The 15451-nt window shown below is 41.0% G+C and overlaps 1 protein-coding gene and 1 long non-coding RNA gene across 6 annotated transcripts in view; one reads left to right on the top strand and one right to left on the bottom strand.

Annotated features, from left to right (window-relative positions):
• DENND1A (DENN domain containing 1A) overlaps positions 1-7559 on the bottom strand; it is a 159876-nt gene extending 152317 nt beyond the window's left edge. For 3 of the 5 annotated variants that reach the window (XM_039561628.1, XM_039561627.1, XM_039561629.1), the window contains exons 1-2: positions 7401-7558; positions 1554-1624 (exon numbers count right to left, since the gene is read on the bottom strand). In XM_039561628.1, coding sequence (XP_039417562.1) covers positions 1554-1624; positions 7401-7417 — 88 coding nt within the window. In that variant the 5' untranslated portion in view covers positions 7418-7558. Of the gene's footprint in view, positions 1-1553; positions 1625-7400 lie in introns of all 5 variants that reach the window. The other 2 variants (XM_039561625.1, XM_039561626.1) reach the window with 1 other exon arrangement.
• Positions 7560-7613: 54 nt separating this feature from the next.
• LOC109144387 lies at positions 7614-14859 on the top strand. Its single transcript, XR_002045143.3, has 2 exons — positions 7614-8649; positions 12224-14859. It is a non-coding gene; the product is annotated as an uncharacterized LOC109144387 (long non-coding RNA).
• The last annotated feature ends 592 nt before the right edge of the window (positions 14860-15451 follow it).

Raw genomic sequence — 15451 nt, 5'->3', positions numbered from 1 at the left:
ACGCAAATCTAAGGCTTCTGAGAATAAAGTATACTACTTAAGTATAAAAAATTGGTTGGGGAAAATCTCTTAAAAGATTCTTCAGAGAGAGTAACTTCAAAATACATGACTTGTAAAAACAATTATTAAAACTCTTTTTTTACTCCCTAAAAAGAATTTCTGAAGATTTTGCACCTACAAGTGCATACAACAAACCTAAAAACACAACTAAGTGAAACTCCCACAGAATCAGTTGGTTTATAGAACAAAATGTATACTAAATTCTCCAATTAAAAACCTGTAAAGTAGTTTCCGTGCTTTTTAACCCACCTTCCCACAGCAGGGAATTAATCCCTCCAGGGGGATGCAAACAAACTTCAAAGAGAAGATTATACCCAGACACTAGTACTGTACAATGTAATGTTTATGGTCAAATTTGTTCAGATTTTCTGGCACTAGAATCCAGGTCAGATGTGCAGAAACAAAGACCAGTTATTAAAAGGGCTCCTGCAGTTACATCAAATAGTTGTGATGGCACAGAGCAGTAGGATAAGCCAAAACTGTATTCCAGTTACAACTCCTATGGAGGCTTTGGCAGGGAAGGAAGGAGTTGCAGCTATTTGACTTTCGCAGACTGTAACAAATACAGATATAAAAGGAGGTAAGTGGCTTTCCAGTCAATAAAATATAAAAATCCTTTCTATTTGTTCATTACACCATATCTACAACATACACGATTGTTTCGTACAAGACAAAATAAATACTACTTCAATATATGCTGACTAATCATAATTATTTAATTTTGACAAACTTCCTTTTTGTACCATTCTACACACTGAACTCTCATAACAGTATCTTGAACTAAATTCTGGCATTACAGATTTCAACCTTTGCTTTTCTTGGTTATTTGATCAAGTTCCTCAGGTTAGATAAAGTGCAATCAAAAATTCCCAAATGTACTTACATGTTGGTTTCAGCAGTTATGGGAGTTCTCTACCATAAATATAGGAATACTTATCAAAAATAATATTATAGAAAAATACTTGTGTAATTATGACTTGATAGCAATGGTAAAAACAGTTAACCAAATCGTAAGCTGCATCCATGCCTAATTTCCAGATAAAGTCATTTGATCAAAGCGAGAATTCTGGGAGCAGATAAAAATACTTCTGTAGACAAGTAAGAAAGGGGAAGTAAAAATAAATTCCAAACAAGATGTTTTAAGAGCATTTTTTTGATTTAAAACGACCTTTTTTTTTACATGAGCAGTAAATACCAATCTGAAAAAGAACTTACTTTTTCAACCTAATCAAGAAAAGAGTCATTTATATTTTACAAGACAAAAGGAGACAAAACAGTCAAAGAAACCTGAAAATCGTCCACAATCAGGTGGTCAGAAACATGCATTTCTCATTTTTAGTCCTAACTGTAAAAGATTCCCCAGAACCAGTGATTACGATATTTTTAAAAGCCAGAACAGCATCATACTAAATATACTTCATTATCTCACAATATGTGGTTCTTAAGAATAGTTTTAGCCAATAAATAGGTAGAACTACAGTGCAAAACAGTACCTTTCCCAACGCAACTGATTCCTGAGTGGGTCACTTCTGCATACACCTCAAAGGTAGTTTCTGGATTTTGTCTGTAACAAAAGAAAGGTATATAGCACACTGAGAATTTGGTTTAAGGGCACTTGCAATGAGGCAGTCAGAAAGGGTTCTCAGCATGCGCACAGTACAATGACAACTAGAGAATCCCTATTTCTTGGTTTACAGCCTTGGATGATTTCTCATCAGACCTTTCTAAAGGTGCTAAATACAGGGATTTTTTCAGGAAAAAGATGTCCTGGAAACTTTTCACCAAACTGAAAAGTCACATTGCCCAACACTGAACAAACAATACCCAGATTCACATTTTCCTTACTGTGATCCTTCAGTTCAACATGATGACATCTATTTGCCCAGGAAAAAGGGGGGGAAAAAAGAAGCTGCAGTCAAGAGGAGGCAAAGTCACTTTCTGCTCACACTACTGAAAAACTTAAGAGGCTGTATTTCGGATGAAGACAGCGCCCCTTTTTAATACCTGTCAAAATATTTCTACCTCTTTGTCAAAAAAAGGCCATGCTGGAGAATATTACAAATGCACACGGTTTGGTCTCATGAGACTCCAGAGTCTTAAATCCAGAAATTTGTCAGATGCAAGGAAATAAGTGCGATAGTCAAAAAGCATACCAAATTGAGCTACAAGATGTAAATGATCCTTGAGGAGAGAGATTTACTCTGGTCAAGAGTTATAAATATACCAGTAGTAAAAGTAAAAAGTTAATGATACTACTTCAAATCAAACAAACAAACCATTTAGTGTATAATTTTAGTCCTTACTCATTTAACTCTATAAGTGATGCTCTGGAATTCCATCTTGTAATGAGCATGTAAATGCAGCAGGTGATTATATAAGAAAGAATACTTTAATTCCTGACTAACAATTTTAGATACTCCAGATATTTTTTATGAGATTAAAGAGACTGTAATTGTCTAGCTACTGAAATAAGGATTTTGCAGGTTTGAACATGTGACACTTTATTCTTAGACTTTCTGGTTAAAATCAAGAATCAAAATTGCATAATTACTGCTCCAAATTTATGGCTGCCTGTATAGTGATAATATTGTCTCCTATGTGTTAATGCAAACTAACATTAGAAAATTGCTGTGGTATAATTTACTTGTGAATTTTGTAGCTCCCTTACTGCTAAGGACAAAAATAATGACAAAACCCATAAATATATATGCTAGAATTCCTAACTGAACGATAATTTAAAAAATTAAAGTCATCTTACCCAACATCTCAAACCAAACATATAAGCATGTCAAGGAGTTCAGCTTACTCTTCAGAGAATTTCTATTATTTTTAATCCTACTTTAACACCAAAAGGATTAAGGAAAACATTTCTAACCATGCCACAGGCCCACTTAGCTTAACTCAAGTGGCTTTAAGCCAAACCCCACACCTATTTAAACTGACAGAAAAGCTACCATTGCTTTCAGTAGCACAAGATCACACTCCTCAGTTTTACAGAGCACCTCTCAGGAGCAACAATGGTTCACAACTCATTTAATGGTAATTTAATTTGCCACCAGTTCCCAACTGATTTGTCTTAAGTAGCTGTTTTTTTCAGAAAACTACATTCATAAGTTATGAGAAATCCAAAGTCAGCTATTATTGTGCAATATAAACCAAACTTGCATAATTCTTGCTGTGCTACTCGAGTTGTGGTACAAAATCTGCAAATACTGGGGTTTAGCTACATTCCAACAGGCATGGTACAGGGTGAGGACGAAATGATACCCACAGAGCACCAGGAATGTATTTTTCCTTTCATACACATTGCTGGGCAGCCTTATCATACCCTCCTTGTTTGTGTCTTTATTTTTAGCACCATGTTTTCTTAATTAAAAGTTTATAAACTTTATATTTTTACAGCTAATGGTTAAAACAACAAACACCTTTTTAGTATTATGTTAGAACCCATGTTCAAATTCTTAAGTGAAAGCACTGTGTAACACAGCTGGCAGGAGCACGGGCTATATACCAAAACTTTCAGACAAAAAGACATCACATTTTGTATTTTAATTTTCCATGACAAACATCCATTTATTTCTACGAACAGTGAAATTAAAGTAGCTTTCCCAAGTGAGAAACTCAGTATTAAAGGCTGCATTCAACAACCAACACCTCAGTATGAGAATGAAGTCATTGTTGGATGGTGAATATTTTATAACTTTTCAGAGGCATTAAGGAAACAAGTCACTATGAGACTTCATACAGTTTGCAAATACAGCATAAACATGATCATAAAATGTATATTCTGCTGTCCAATGTCACCTGTGCATTGCACTGAAACCCCAGCCCCTGCAATCCTCCACAGCACAAGAGCCTTGAACACACACACCAAGTTTTCCCTCCTCCCAAAAATCACTTACAGACCCATGGTAACTTATCAAGTGAACAAACAGATGCAATTAAAAAAAAATACATAGGACACAGAGGTACAAAATTACATAGTACCTCATTTATTTGAGAACTAGGTAATTTCAGAAGGAAATGCAATACTTCTTTGTAAACACAAACTTAGGAAGGAGCTGTATGAGAAAATAATACTTCTGTGATAAATGCTAGTTGTATGAATTACTTCAAATCTCTGATGGAGAAATAACTTCAGTATCAAAGCAATCAATATGAAATTCAATTTTACACTGAAATAAGATATTTCAAGTAAGTAATTTATGTACCTTTTATGATCAAAAATTGTGGTTTTTACCAAACTGTAACAGGTTTATGCAGAATAAAATTAAATCAAGTCCTTCTCCGAAGCTGGATGGCTGGAAATACACACTTTACACATCTACAGCCTATTTCAATTCTGTCAGGAGCATTTTTTTCTACACATAGGAAAATGCAATAGCACTTATGACAGAAAGTATCATTCTGCTTAAGAACTGAGGCATAAGACATTGCCTGATAATTAATTGTCTTGTAACAAGACTTAGTTGCTCAATTCTTGCAGAAAATAAATTATTAGCAGAAACCTGTAATCACTAATTCAATTCAGAAACTACAACTGAAGCCTCGATTAGTTTCCATATATTTAACTTTCTTGCCTGGTATTCCCTAGGTAGATACTCTTTCTTCTTAGTATATGACAAACGTTTTGTTAAATCTCTGAAAGCTTTCCCAGATGTACATTGGTCATCTATTGTGTCACCAGTGAAATACAATCACCTCTGGAAAGGAACATGCCAACTGTTTTTACAGCGCAATGCCATTCTGCTGAACAGATTGATAACGACACATTATTTAAGATAAATAAATAAGAAATCCTTTCCGTCTTGTAACACAGAGTACAAAGGCTGCCAAGCAATGACAGCAGCAGGTTAACAATGCTCCTATCCTACCTCACCTGGCTGGCACGGAGTGCCTGGCACATTCCCTGAGACGTGCCCCGACAGAGGATTAACCCAGCACTGTAACCCAACACTCAATTCAGCTTTTTTTTTGCCTGCAGCTATACAGAAGCCAAAAGCTTCCAGGACTGCTGGCAACTCCTTTATTTCTTTCACTTCAGTCTGATGCAGCTACTGATACTTTTCTCTAAGCAATCTTTCACTCAAATGACTCGTTACTATACACTCATCAGAAATCTAACTGACAGATATGCCCAGGTTTCATGCAGAGTCTATCACAGTGTGTGTAAGGGATCCTGTGCCAAGCAGTTTAATATTCCTCATAGTTATCAATCTATTGCAAGAAGCAAGAGGCCCGACTACTGGATGTTTACTGGGGCTCCAGCACATACTGGTGACACCCCTGAAGGAGATGTGCCTCACCCTACCCAGTTATCAAACAGTTCTCTCATTCACATTCCCAACCTGTCCCAAAAGGAACTTACCAACTTTAAAATCTTTGCTGGATTAAACATCCAGCTCAGAAAGGCAGACCAGAAAAGCCTCTTACTCAGACAGGCTCTCTCACTCTGTATATGCTAAGATTGTTTTGAAAATTGTCCTTACACTGCTCGGGCACAGTGTTCTGTCCAAAGTGGAAAAAGGCAGTTTATTAAGTGCTGCTCAAGGCAACGTTGCTTAATCACTCAGCAGACAAAATGCTTTCTCAAAAAGTCCAAGAATGAAAAGCAATGTTTACCTGGGTTTATTACCTCTGTTATTCTGGTGATTGGGAAAGACATGGGTTTTACCCACAGTCTTGAAAGACAAGTTCACACTGAAAGACTTTGCACAGAATAAGCCCTAAACTCTGCTGGCTGCACTAAATATTCTAACGGCTACATCTCCCTGACACCAGTTTCTAGTTGGAGCATCTCACCTGCCTGATGACATTCTCATTTAGCAAAGTCTACTCAAAGCCACTGAAGCCCAATCAGCAATCACAAACCCAAAGATGGAAAACACAGCTTGTGGGTTCAGTGGGCACACAAAAGAAACTGCATTTAAAGTAAGCATCAACCTCTTAATAGATTTAAGATAAGATCATCATAAGAAGTCATTTTGGATCATAATCTTAAAGCGATCCAAGCAAGGGTGATTGCTGCAGGGTCTGAAGGTGCAAGTTAGAGATACAGCCTGATCTGCTGCCAAAAGACCTACAGTTTTCAATTCTACCTGTATTCGACTGTAAGAGTTTAACCAGTTTCCCAGGCTTTCATTTCTCTGCAGCAACAGTTGATAACACATACACCAAAAATGTGCAAAACTCATGCCCACAGTATGCTTAAGGAAGGAAGGAAGGTTCATTCCTGAACCAACCAATTGCCACAGTGCTATCATTACAAACACTCATTATCTGTTTACATTTTCCTAAAACACGTGGCTGAAAAGACATGGTTTCATCTATCCAGCCTATGGACTTGGGAACATGAAGATGTGTCATCACACAAACTATGTCCCCTCCAGTCTTGTATTCAAGTTAAACAAAAGGAGTGAAAAGTTAAAGCCCAACGTAATCCTGAATATCACTGTGTTCAAGAACGAAAAATAATTGCTCAACAGCACCTGCTGAAACTGCTGAATAAAACAGCATCGACCTGGGTCTCTCCACTCTATAACCCTTCCATACACAGAGATGTCAGCATTCCCTGCTTGGCAATAGCTTTATTACACCTCTACCTGTGTCCAAGGAACTGAATTCTCCTGGAATGGCATATGAACGAACTGAGATTTTTAATATGACTATACCAAACATACCAACAGGGCTTACCAATAAATCGACCACCAGTTTTATGAAAACTAAAAAAAAACACTGAGGGCATGGACCTGCAGGCCCAGCACATCAATCACTTGCATCACTCTTCTCCTACTCCCAAACCCCTTTGCTAATGCACTTGGGATATCTCCCAGCCAGACTGTAGTCCTTCCGTCAGCACACTCTAACCTGGGCAAATAAATGTGCACTCCCTCGATCCCTCCACACCCCCGAACAGGCGTCGCCTGTGCTGGCAATGAAGATGTTCCCAACGCAGCACCCCCGCCTTCCCTCAGGCCTGCACCGATAACATTGCACTGCCCTCCCCGCCTGGCCCTGAGAGCGGGAGGGGCAGGGGGGTTGGGTGTGGAGCAGGGTCGGCTCTCGTCCCTCTCCTGGGGCAGGGCCGGAGGGTCTCGCCGGGGTCCCGCCCGGAGTTGGGGTCGGACGGCCCGTCCTGCCCGTCCCTCCGGCCCGCGGGGCAGGGAGCGCTCTCTCCCCTTCCTTCTCCCTCTCCTTCTCGCCCAACCCGAGGCCCGCGGGCTCGGCCGGGGTCCCGCCCGCGCGGCCTCACACGGAGCGGAGGGAGGGCGGGGAAGTCAGTCCCCTTCTCGCTCTCCCGAGGGCCTGAAGCGGGGCTGAGAGCTGCGGAGGGCACTCACTTGATCCTGGATCCCATGGTCTCCGGGGGGCCGCATAGACCCGGGGCGGAGCGAGACACGGGCGGGGGCCGCAGGGCCGCGCTCTGTCCGCCGCTCGCCCCTCACTCCATCCCGGCCCGCGCCGCGGCGCCCCGGCCGAGTCACGGCGCGGGGGCTGCCGGGAGCTGTAGTGCGGCGGGGCCCGGGGCGGGCGGTGCGTCCTTGTCCGGGAGAGCCGTCAGGGAAAGGAGCGGGCTCTGCTCGTGGTGCCGAGCCACAGGAAAACAGGGAACGGGCAGAAACTGATGCACAGCAAGTTCCACCCGAACACAAGGGAGAACTTCTTCACTGTGCGACTGACTGAGCACTGGAACAGAGAGGGTGTGCAGTCTCCCTCACGGGGAATATTCCAGAACCGTCAGGACACAATTCTGTACCGTGTGCTCTCGTGACTGTCTGGACAGGGAGGTTGGACCAGATGCCCCGCTAAGGTCCCTTCCTACCCGACCTATCCCGTGTCTCTGTGACCGCGGCAGGGAGCGCCGGGGATCGGCAATGGCAACGCTGACGGGCTCCGCTCCCCTCAGGGAGATTCAGGCGGCACAGGCCCCGCTCCCCTCAGGGAGATTCAGGCGGCACAGGCCCCGCTCCCCTCAGGCCCCCTCAGGCACCCGCCGCGCTCAGCGGCTGAAGAGCGTCCCGGAGCGACCCCGAGCAGCAGGGCCGGGCCGGACTGACGGGACTCACCCCGGTGGCGGCAGAAGCCGCCTCCCTCCCTGCCCGTCAGCGAGACGGAATTGTCAGGCAGCCCCGGACGGGGCCAAACCGCCTCACCAGCTTGATCCCGAGCCCTGGATATCCACTGATACCCAGGCCAGATGAGGAGCACGACTGTCCATCTTGGAAAGCCCCGTGCAGAGGGGAGCGGGTCCCATGGGCACAGGCCGGAGTCTCAGGCAGGAACAGGTATTCGATGTCCAGGGACTGCAGAAGTCAAAGGAAAGAGGCAGAGAGAGGGGCTGGGAGGGGTGCCCTGGCAGAGCTGTGACAGAACATTGTGCACTGTGGGGCAGAGAGACCAAAGCGGCTGAAAAGACAATAAAACATGACTAGAGAATATCTCAAAGCCAAGCAAGGTCATAAAGGGGACTGGAGATTTCTCAGAAATGGAATGCGGTCTGCTGAAAACATGTGTTACATTGACTCAAAAATTGCAGATAGACAGCTTTTGAAGCATGTCATGTTGGAGTTGGGAAGCAGGAACAAACAGGTACCCAACTATTTCATTAAACATGATTTACGGGAAGTTTTCAGGAAGGTTTGGAGCATTTCTAGTGTACTTTAGCAATTTTTAACTTTTTAGAGTTGGGGATGATCTACTGTGAGGAATGAAAGAATTGAAAATTTGTCTTTAAAAGGCCTCCAAAGTGCAAATCATTGTGGACACCAAGTGCTTGGCTGAAGAACCTAGGCAGCTAGAAGGATGCGAGAGAGTATAACCTGTCTGAGATCCTTTAATGTCCCGTTTGCTCCCCAGAGACTGGGTAGGAAAAATCATACCACCCTCATTCAAGTAATAAATTTAAAACATGTTAAGTACTATGCAAGAAGTCCTGGAAGATTTATTCACAGTTACAGTAAGTCAAAGGCGTGTTTGGGGAGATGAGGAGGAGTGTTTCTAGTACTAATTTGAGTACTTGAGATGAGGTGCTTCCACCGCAGGCTTCCACCCCCAGCCTCTGCCACAGGAGCCATGTGAAAGCTCAGACTTCAGTGCCCTGGCTTGTTCTGTGGTGTGATGCACCTGTCCCCAGCCCCGAATCACTGTTTGATCTGTAGTGCTGTTCCCTGTCCCAGGCAGACATTCCTGTATGCATGTGAAGTAGCTTTGTCACCAAAATTACTGTGTTCAGACAGGGATATTCTAACCCTTTAAACATATCGGTGCACTAAGGGTTACACATATAACAATGAAATAGAGGTAAGTTCATAGAAATATTGTTAAAATTGGTTGCAAAAGCAAAAAAAATCCCTATGGTCAGTAATGAGTTAAAAAATAAGGAAGCTGGTAAATACAATGCTGATGCAGTGTAAAATAACAACGTGGTAAAACCCCAACATCTTAGGAGTGTCTAAGAGAATTTCTTACGTTTCATCACTGTTACATTTCATCACATGTTCCTTTTTTTGGAACATGGATTGACATTCAATTTAAGAGACAGACTCACAATTTTAGTTTAGCTCTGTTTTGTGTAGTGAGCTTTTTAAAGATTTGGTAAACTTACTAATATGAACAGATGTAGTAAATATTTAATGGGGACATGTATGCAAGAGTAGTAGACTGGTTTATATTTCATTGTTTTTAGACAGGACATGCTAAAGAATAAAAGGCTGGGTGATTCAAATGAGCAATTTAAGCCCTCTCACAGAGAAAATGAGTGGTTGGGAAGTACGCATTCACCCCAGTTTGGGGGCAACAAGATATAAAAGGTGGATTTCGAGAACTGGACTGGATAGCTGAGGTGTTGGATGAACTGATAGTGGCTGATAACTATCACATGTCGGGAAAAATAGTGTTTGGCAACTTCCTTTAAATATATCTCCGTGAACATCTATTTCGTAGTTGACTGATTTGTAGTGAGCATATTTTCTTACCCCGGGGAAGAATTATAATGGCAGTCTCATGCTGGTATCTGCTCATCAACAGTTTCTCAGCCGGGATCTTGTGCAGGTGTATCCCTGAACTTTTGAGCAGGAGATATTATAGTCACATGGGTCATGTGATAAACATGAGACAATACATTTGAAAAACAATATTATAGTGTATTTCAAGAAGAGGATTACCTACCTCAAGTTCACAGTTAATAAAGACAAGTTTGATTAATAAAAATAAGTGGGCATGTGTATGGAAAATTGTAAGGTTCCTTCCTTGCAAAAGAAGATATACTTAATAGGACTGGCAACATGCAAATTCAGTCTATGGAAACTCTGGTTTAAAAAACTGCCTAATAAAACAGCTGTGCGCTTGTAAATCTGGTAATGCTCAGTCAGAGGAAACCAGAAAGGTGAGGACAGGATGAGTGTCCAGAATTTCTCCTACTTAAACAATAGAACAGACACTAATATGGAATTTGTACTGTGCTTTCTAACTGTATTTTGTATGTATGAAGCAAGCAAAGTAAGATATATTCCAGAATCCAGGATACAGAACATGCTTGTACTCCCCAAATGCTGATAATACAATAGGAGAATTCATTCAAAATTTCAACTGAGCAGACACTGAATATTTAAATATTTGTTCGAATTGTGAAAACTATATTTTCTGTGAAAAAGAAAATGGGGAAATAGTGTTAAACGTAGATGTTTCTGTTCAAGTGCAGGAAATTTTTCTCTCTATCTGCCTAATAGTAATTTCTGTTCCAAGCTGTAGAACTTTTTTCCCTTGCTTTACCTGGTGTATTTATGTAAATAAGCTGCTCATTAGGTACCCCGAATCCCATTTTCTGCAATTGTGTCAATGGCCCCCATGTCTGCAGCTGGCCCAATGGTTGATGTAATTGTGTCCCAGTGACAGGGCAGCAGAGACAGCGAAGCCCCCAAGGAGAGAGAAGGGTTCCAGCAATGCCTGCTGGCCTGGCCACGGAGGCCTGGGTGTGAGTGGCTCAGAATAGATGAGCTGATTAACTGTGAATCACCCTCCCAGAAGAGATGAAGCATTAATAGCAAACAAAAGGGAAGCAGAAGGGAAACTTCAGGCAGAAGAAAATAATCCAGGAATTAAAAGCTTGGTGAAAGCCCTAGGATGCTTCCAGATTGACCTGAAAGTCTAAGTTCAATACCATAGAAATAGAGGTCTGATACTCCAGGATGGATTTTGGTGAATGTAACTGAACCTGTATTTTACTATGTAACACACCCACAGCAACAAATGTACATGAGAACACGTTACTGTTTCTTCTCTGCCAGTGACAACCCTTCTGAAGCACAATGTAACCTGAATTTACTGGGGAGATTCTCCCTGCTACATTTCAGCCAATGGGAATGGCAAGGGAAAAAATGCTGACTTTAGAGATCAATAGTAAAGCTTCATCTAAAAGGTTATGCCTTGGAAGAGAATATCCTGCTATCTGACTAATATTGATTATAATGTTCATGTACATTTTTCCTAATTTCTTAGTGGATAAATATTAGGAAAATCTCTCCCCATGTTTATAAACTGATGGAAAGCTTATTAAAGATACTTTTTAGATGTGAAACGGAAGTTATTTCATCAACATAATTCTGTAATTCTTGTTGTTATCAAACAATGAGCCTCATGAGTTATGGATCAGGTCATTACAAACAGCTTCCAGAAGTGTTCACATATGTTGCTTGAGAAAAAAAGCCTGTTCTTAATGCTCCCAGACTGGAATTCATTGGGCATTGTTAGGATAGCTGGTTACCCTCAGAGACATTCACTTATGCCCTGAAACAAGAGAGATGTTTAAATCAGCCTATGTGCCTATTTGTATGGATGGAAATGGGTTACATTGACTAGTTTTCCATTACAAGTTAAGAAACAGTAATTTGTAATTGCACAGAGTGAAACAGATATTTAGAAAATCAGAAGAAAACATAAGAAGAAAAACAAAAACAAACAAACAAACAAAAAACCACCAAAATTCACTTATAAGAACATAATCAAAGAGTTAAATCAAAAGCATTCTGTCTCCAAAACTGGACACTAGCAGATGTTTAAGGAAAAGTGTAAGAATGTGGAAATATGTAGAATTCTCTTGCAGCCTCCAATAAATTAGTGTGTTTTCTCAGCCACAGATGCTGCTTCAAAATAATAACTTTTGCAGGGCCTGGCAGTGGGCTCCACGTGGATATCGAGCCGAGCCATTGACCACAAGTCCATGTTGACTGTCACCAATCACCGCCTCATTTTCCACATGCCTCAGCACGGTTTCCGAGAGGTCTGCTCCATGATTTTGCCCAGCACAGCGGTGAGACCGATCATCCTGTCTTCCCGTCAGTGGGAACGTCACTGGATTGCCCTAACTTCTGAAATACAATGGACAATGGCTCAGCAACATCATCCACCAGTTCTCTCAGGACCTGTGGATGCATCTCAGTTCCCATGAGCTTGTGCACCTTCAGGTTCTTTAGATGGTCTCAAACCTCATCTACTCTCACAGCAGGTGGTTCTTCGTTCTGCCAGTCCCTGCCTTTACCTCTGCAGTGTGGGCAGTGTGGCTGGAACATGTGCCAGTGAAGATCAAGGCAAAAACATCACTGAGTACCCCAGTCTTCTCCATGTCCTGGGTAGCCAGGTCCGCCATCTCCTTCCTGAAAGGACCCACTTTTTGCCTGTTCTTCCTATTATCAATGTACCTTTTCTTGTTGCCCCTGACATCCCAGGCCAGAACTAATTCTATCAGGGCTTTAGCTTTCCTAACCTGATACCTGGCTGTTAAGACAATTTCTCTGTATTCCTCTCAGTCTACCTGTCCTTGCTTCTACCCTCTGTAGAGGCTTCCTCTTAAAAGCTAAACAAGCAGTAAAATACCTTCCCTTTCAAGTGTTTGAAGTACCATACACTGAATGACCTTTTCATTTTCCATTTACAAAGAAATAAGAAATAACTATTCTTATTTCTGATACCTGTGATTATACCAATAGCTATAACTCAGGCCCATGAAATCCTTTAATGTAATGAGCCATGCTGGAGAGTCATTCCCCTAAAGAAAAGAGCTCAAGATGATTGACCTGAAATGGCCTCTTCATTTTTTAGTGAAAGGAGATCTAAATATGGCAAACATATTTAGATATGTGCTACTGTCTCTCAACAGACATCTTCCTCATCAGAATCTCTTATGATTAACAAGAATTGGTTATTTAATTTTAGGGGTAAACTAGCAAAATGTCTGTATCAACTATCTGGGTTTTGTCTTTAACTGTGCAGTGATTTTTCTGTCAGAAAAACCTTTTTTTTCCCTTTACTTATTTCCATTGTTTGCACAAGAGAGAAGTAGCCAATTCGGCATCAAGAAGTCAGTGCTTAGAAAAGTGTTATGGTGGAAGAGTGGGCACCCTTTGTTGGTTGTTTCATGTTTGGTGTGTGCAGAGACCATTTTTATACTGTTTCCTGCCAGCATCTTCCCCATAATCACTTTCATTCTCACCTGCTGGATCTGTTTGCCTGTATCATCTAACACAGCTCTTCTCTAATTTCAGAAATTCTTCCTGTTATAAATGTCTTAGGCTTTTACCTTTACCTTCACCTCAGAGCCCTCTCCAGCCAAGAACAGCAGTTTTACACCCAAAATATATCCATCTCACCATGAACATACCTGTGTGTGTTACCAAAGACACCAGGAGGTGGACTAAAGAAAAAACATTGGAAAGGTAAAGAAAGCTATAGTGAAACACCCCAATTTTTTGAAAAGCAGGAAACACCCACCTTTCCAAGGGACAGACGAAGTTCTGCAGCATTGGTCCCAAATTTTCTTTTAATACAGTTCTAACTAGATAGAATAGGCTTTGCAGTGTTTATCCTCCTTCCTGCAGTCTACCAGAGTTAACAGTACTTCTGTATTTTTGCTACCTGATACTGTCTCACACACATTTCATCCTCCAAATTTTCACCCAAGCAGCTTTAAATTAACACTAGGTAGGTAATAACAGTAGGTTGCTTACTCAGTGGTTTGCTTTTCTCTGGGGCTTACAGACCCCTCCTTGCATGTCGCAAAAATCGTCTGGCTCTGGCTTCTCGGAACGGCTCTGCCTTCCCAGCACAAACACTGCCTGCCTGGTTCTTGCTCTGAAGCTGTTGAAGACACTATTTCATCTGCCAATAATAAAGAAGCAACTGACCTAAGTTACTCTTCTCTGTTCACCTTGCTGTGATGGCAGAGTGCTGACTGTACCATTATTGCTCTATAAAGTGAAGTCAGATTTATGAGGCAAAATCTATGATGGTGTGATTCCAGCTAGACGAAAAAAAGCCCAGTATGAAAATAGTTATTCATATCTGTGATAGCCTTTGTCACAGAAAAGATAACCCTCCTGAGCTGAAAGGAATAAGATCACTGATGTAAATCAGACTGCTGCATTCAAGTTCCTCTAAGTTACTAATGAGCCTGGAAGAACAAGGATACTTAGGAGAAATCCAGAACAGCAAGACATAAGTTGTTGGAGCAGAGGGAAGTACTTACTTCAGATGATACTAAACTCTTGTACAGTAGTGCCCAGCTTAAGCTTGTAAGAGCATGAAAGAGAGGGAAGGAAAAAGAAAGAGATAAAAAAAGAAGTAAGAAAGAGATTAAAAAAAGAAGTAAGAAAGGAAGGTGTGAACAAATGAATGAATGAACAAAAAACCAAGGAATTTATAAAATGCAGTGTTTCTTACTTGGTAATGTTTATTATTTGAAACATGATGTTATATTTTGTTGCACTCATTCTAGAAATAAGAATAATAAAATCTTGGTATGAAGCATTGGCGTAGGCGGTGTTATTTTCTTTGGGTTTTCCCTGTCTCACAGAGTTGATGGGATCCTAATTTCAGAGTTTCAGAGTAGAAATTAAAAGAACTTTTTTATATGAAATTAAAGCATATTGTGAGCCAGGCTTCAAATGCAATCACTACAATCTCCATAAATCAAAAGACCACTAGCAGTGTCAGCTTCACTGCCCTTCTAAGGAGGAATTGCTTATCCTTTCTGCCATAGGACAGGGGCAACATGATAACTATTGATGGCTCACTACTTATTAAGTTGTCATCAGACAACATGTTGTCATAAGCTATTATTTTTAAATTGTTATTAAGAAAACATCAAATGGCACTTCTGTAATGTAAGCTGGTTGTTTTAACAATGAGAAGGTATGTGTTGATATCAGAGTTGAACTACATAATGTTAAAATCAAGATTTAGTTCATATTTCTGTGTAGAAAACTGATCAAGTATTTGAATTACTACAATCTTCAACAGCGCAACAGTGATTGAATAGTAGGGGTCTGAGTCTTATGTAATTTATAGTCATTTTATGTGAGTGTAATTCCTTATGATTGCTGAACCATGATATTCCAAC

The sequence above is a fragment of the Corvus cornix genome, chromosome 17 (genome assembly GCF_000738735.6).
Source record: "Corvus cornix cornix isolate S_Up_H32 chromosome 17, ASM73873v5, whole genome shotgun sequence".
NCBI classification, from domain to species: Eukaryota; Metazoa; Chordata; class Aves; order Passeriformes; family Corvidae; genus Corvus; species Corvus cornix.
Note: the sequence above shows the minus strand (reverse complement) of the source record. Positions and strands in the feature narration are given on the sequence as shown.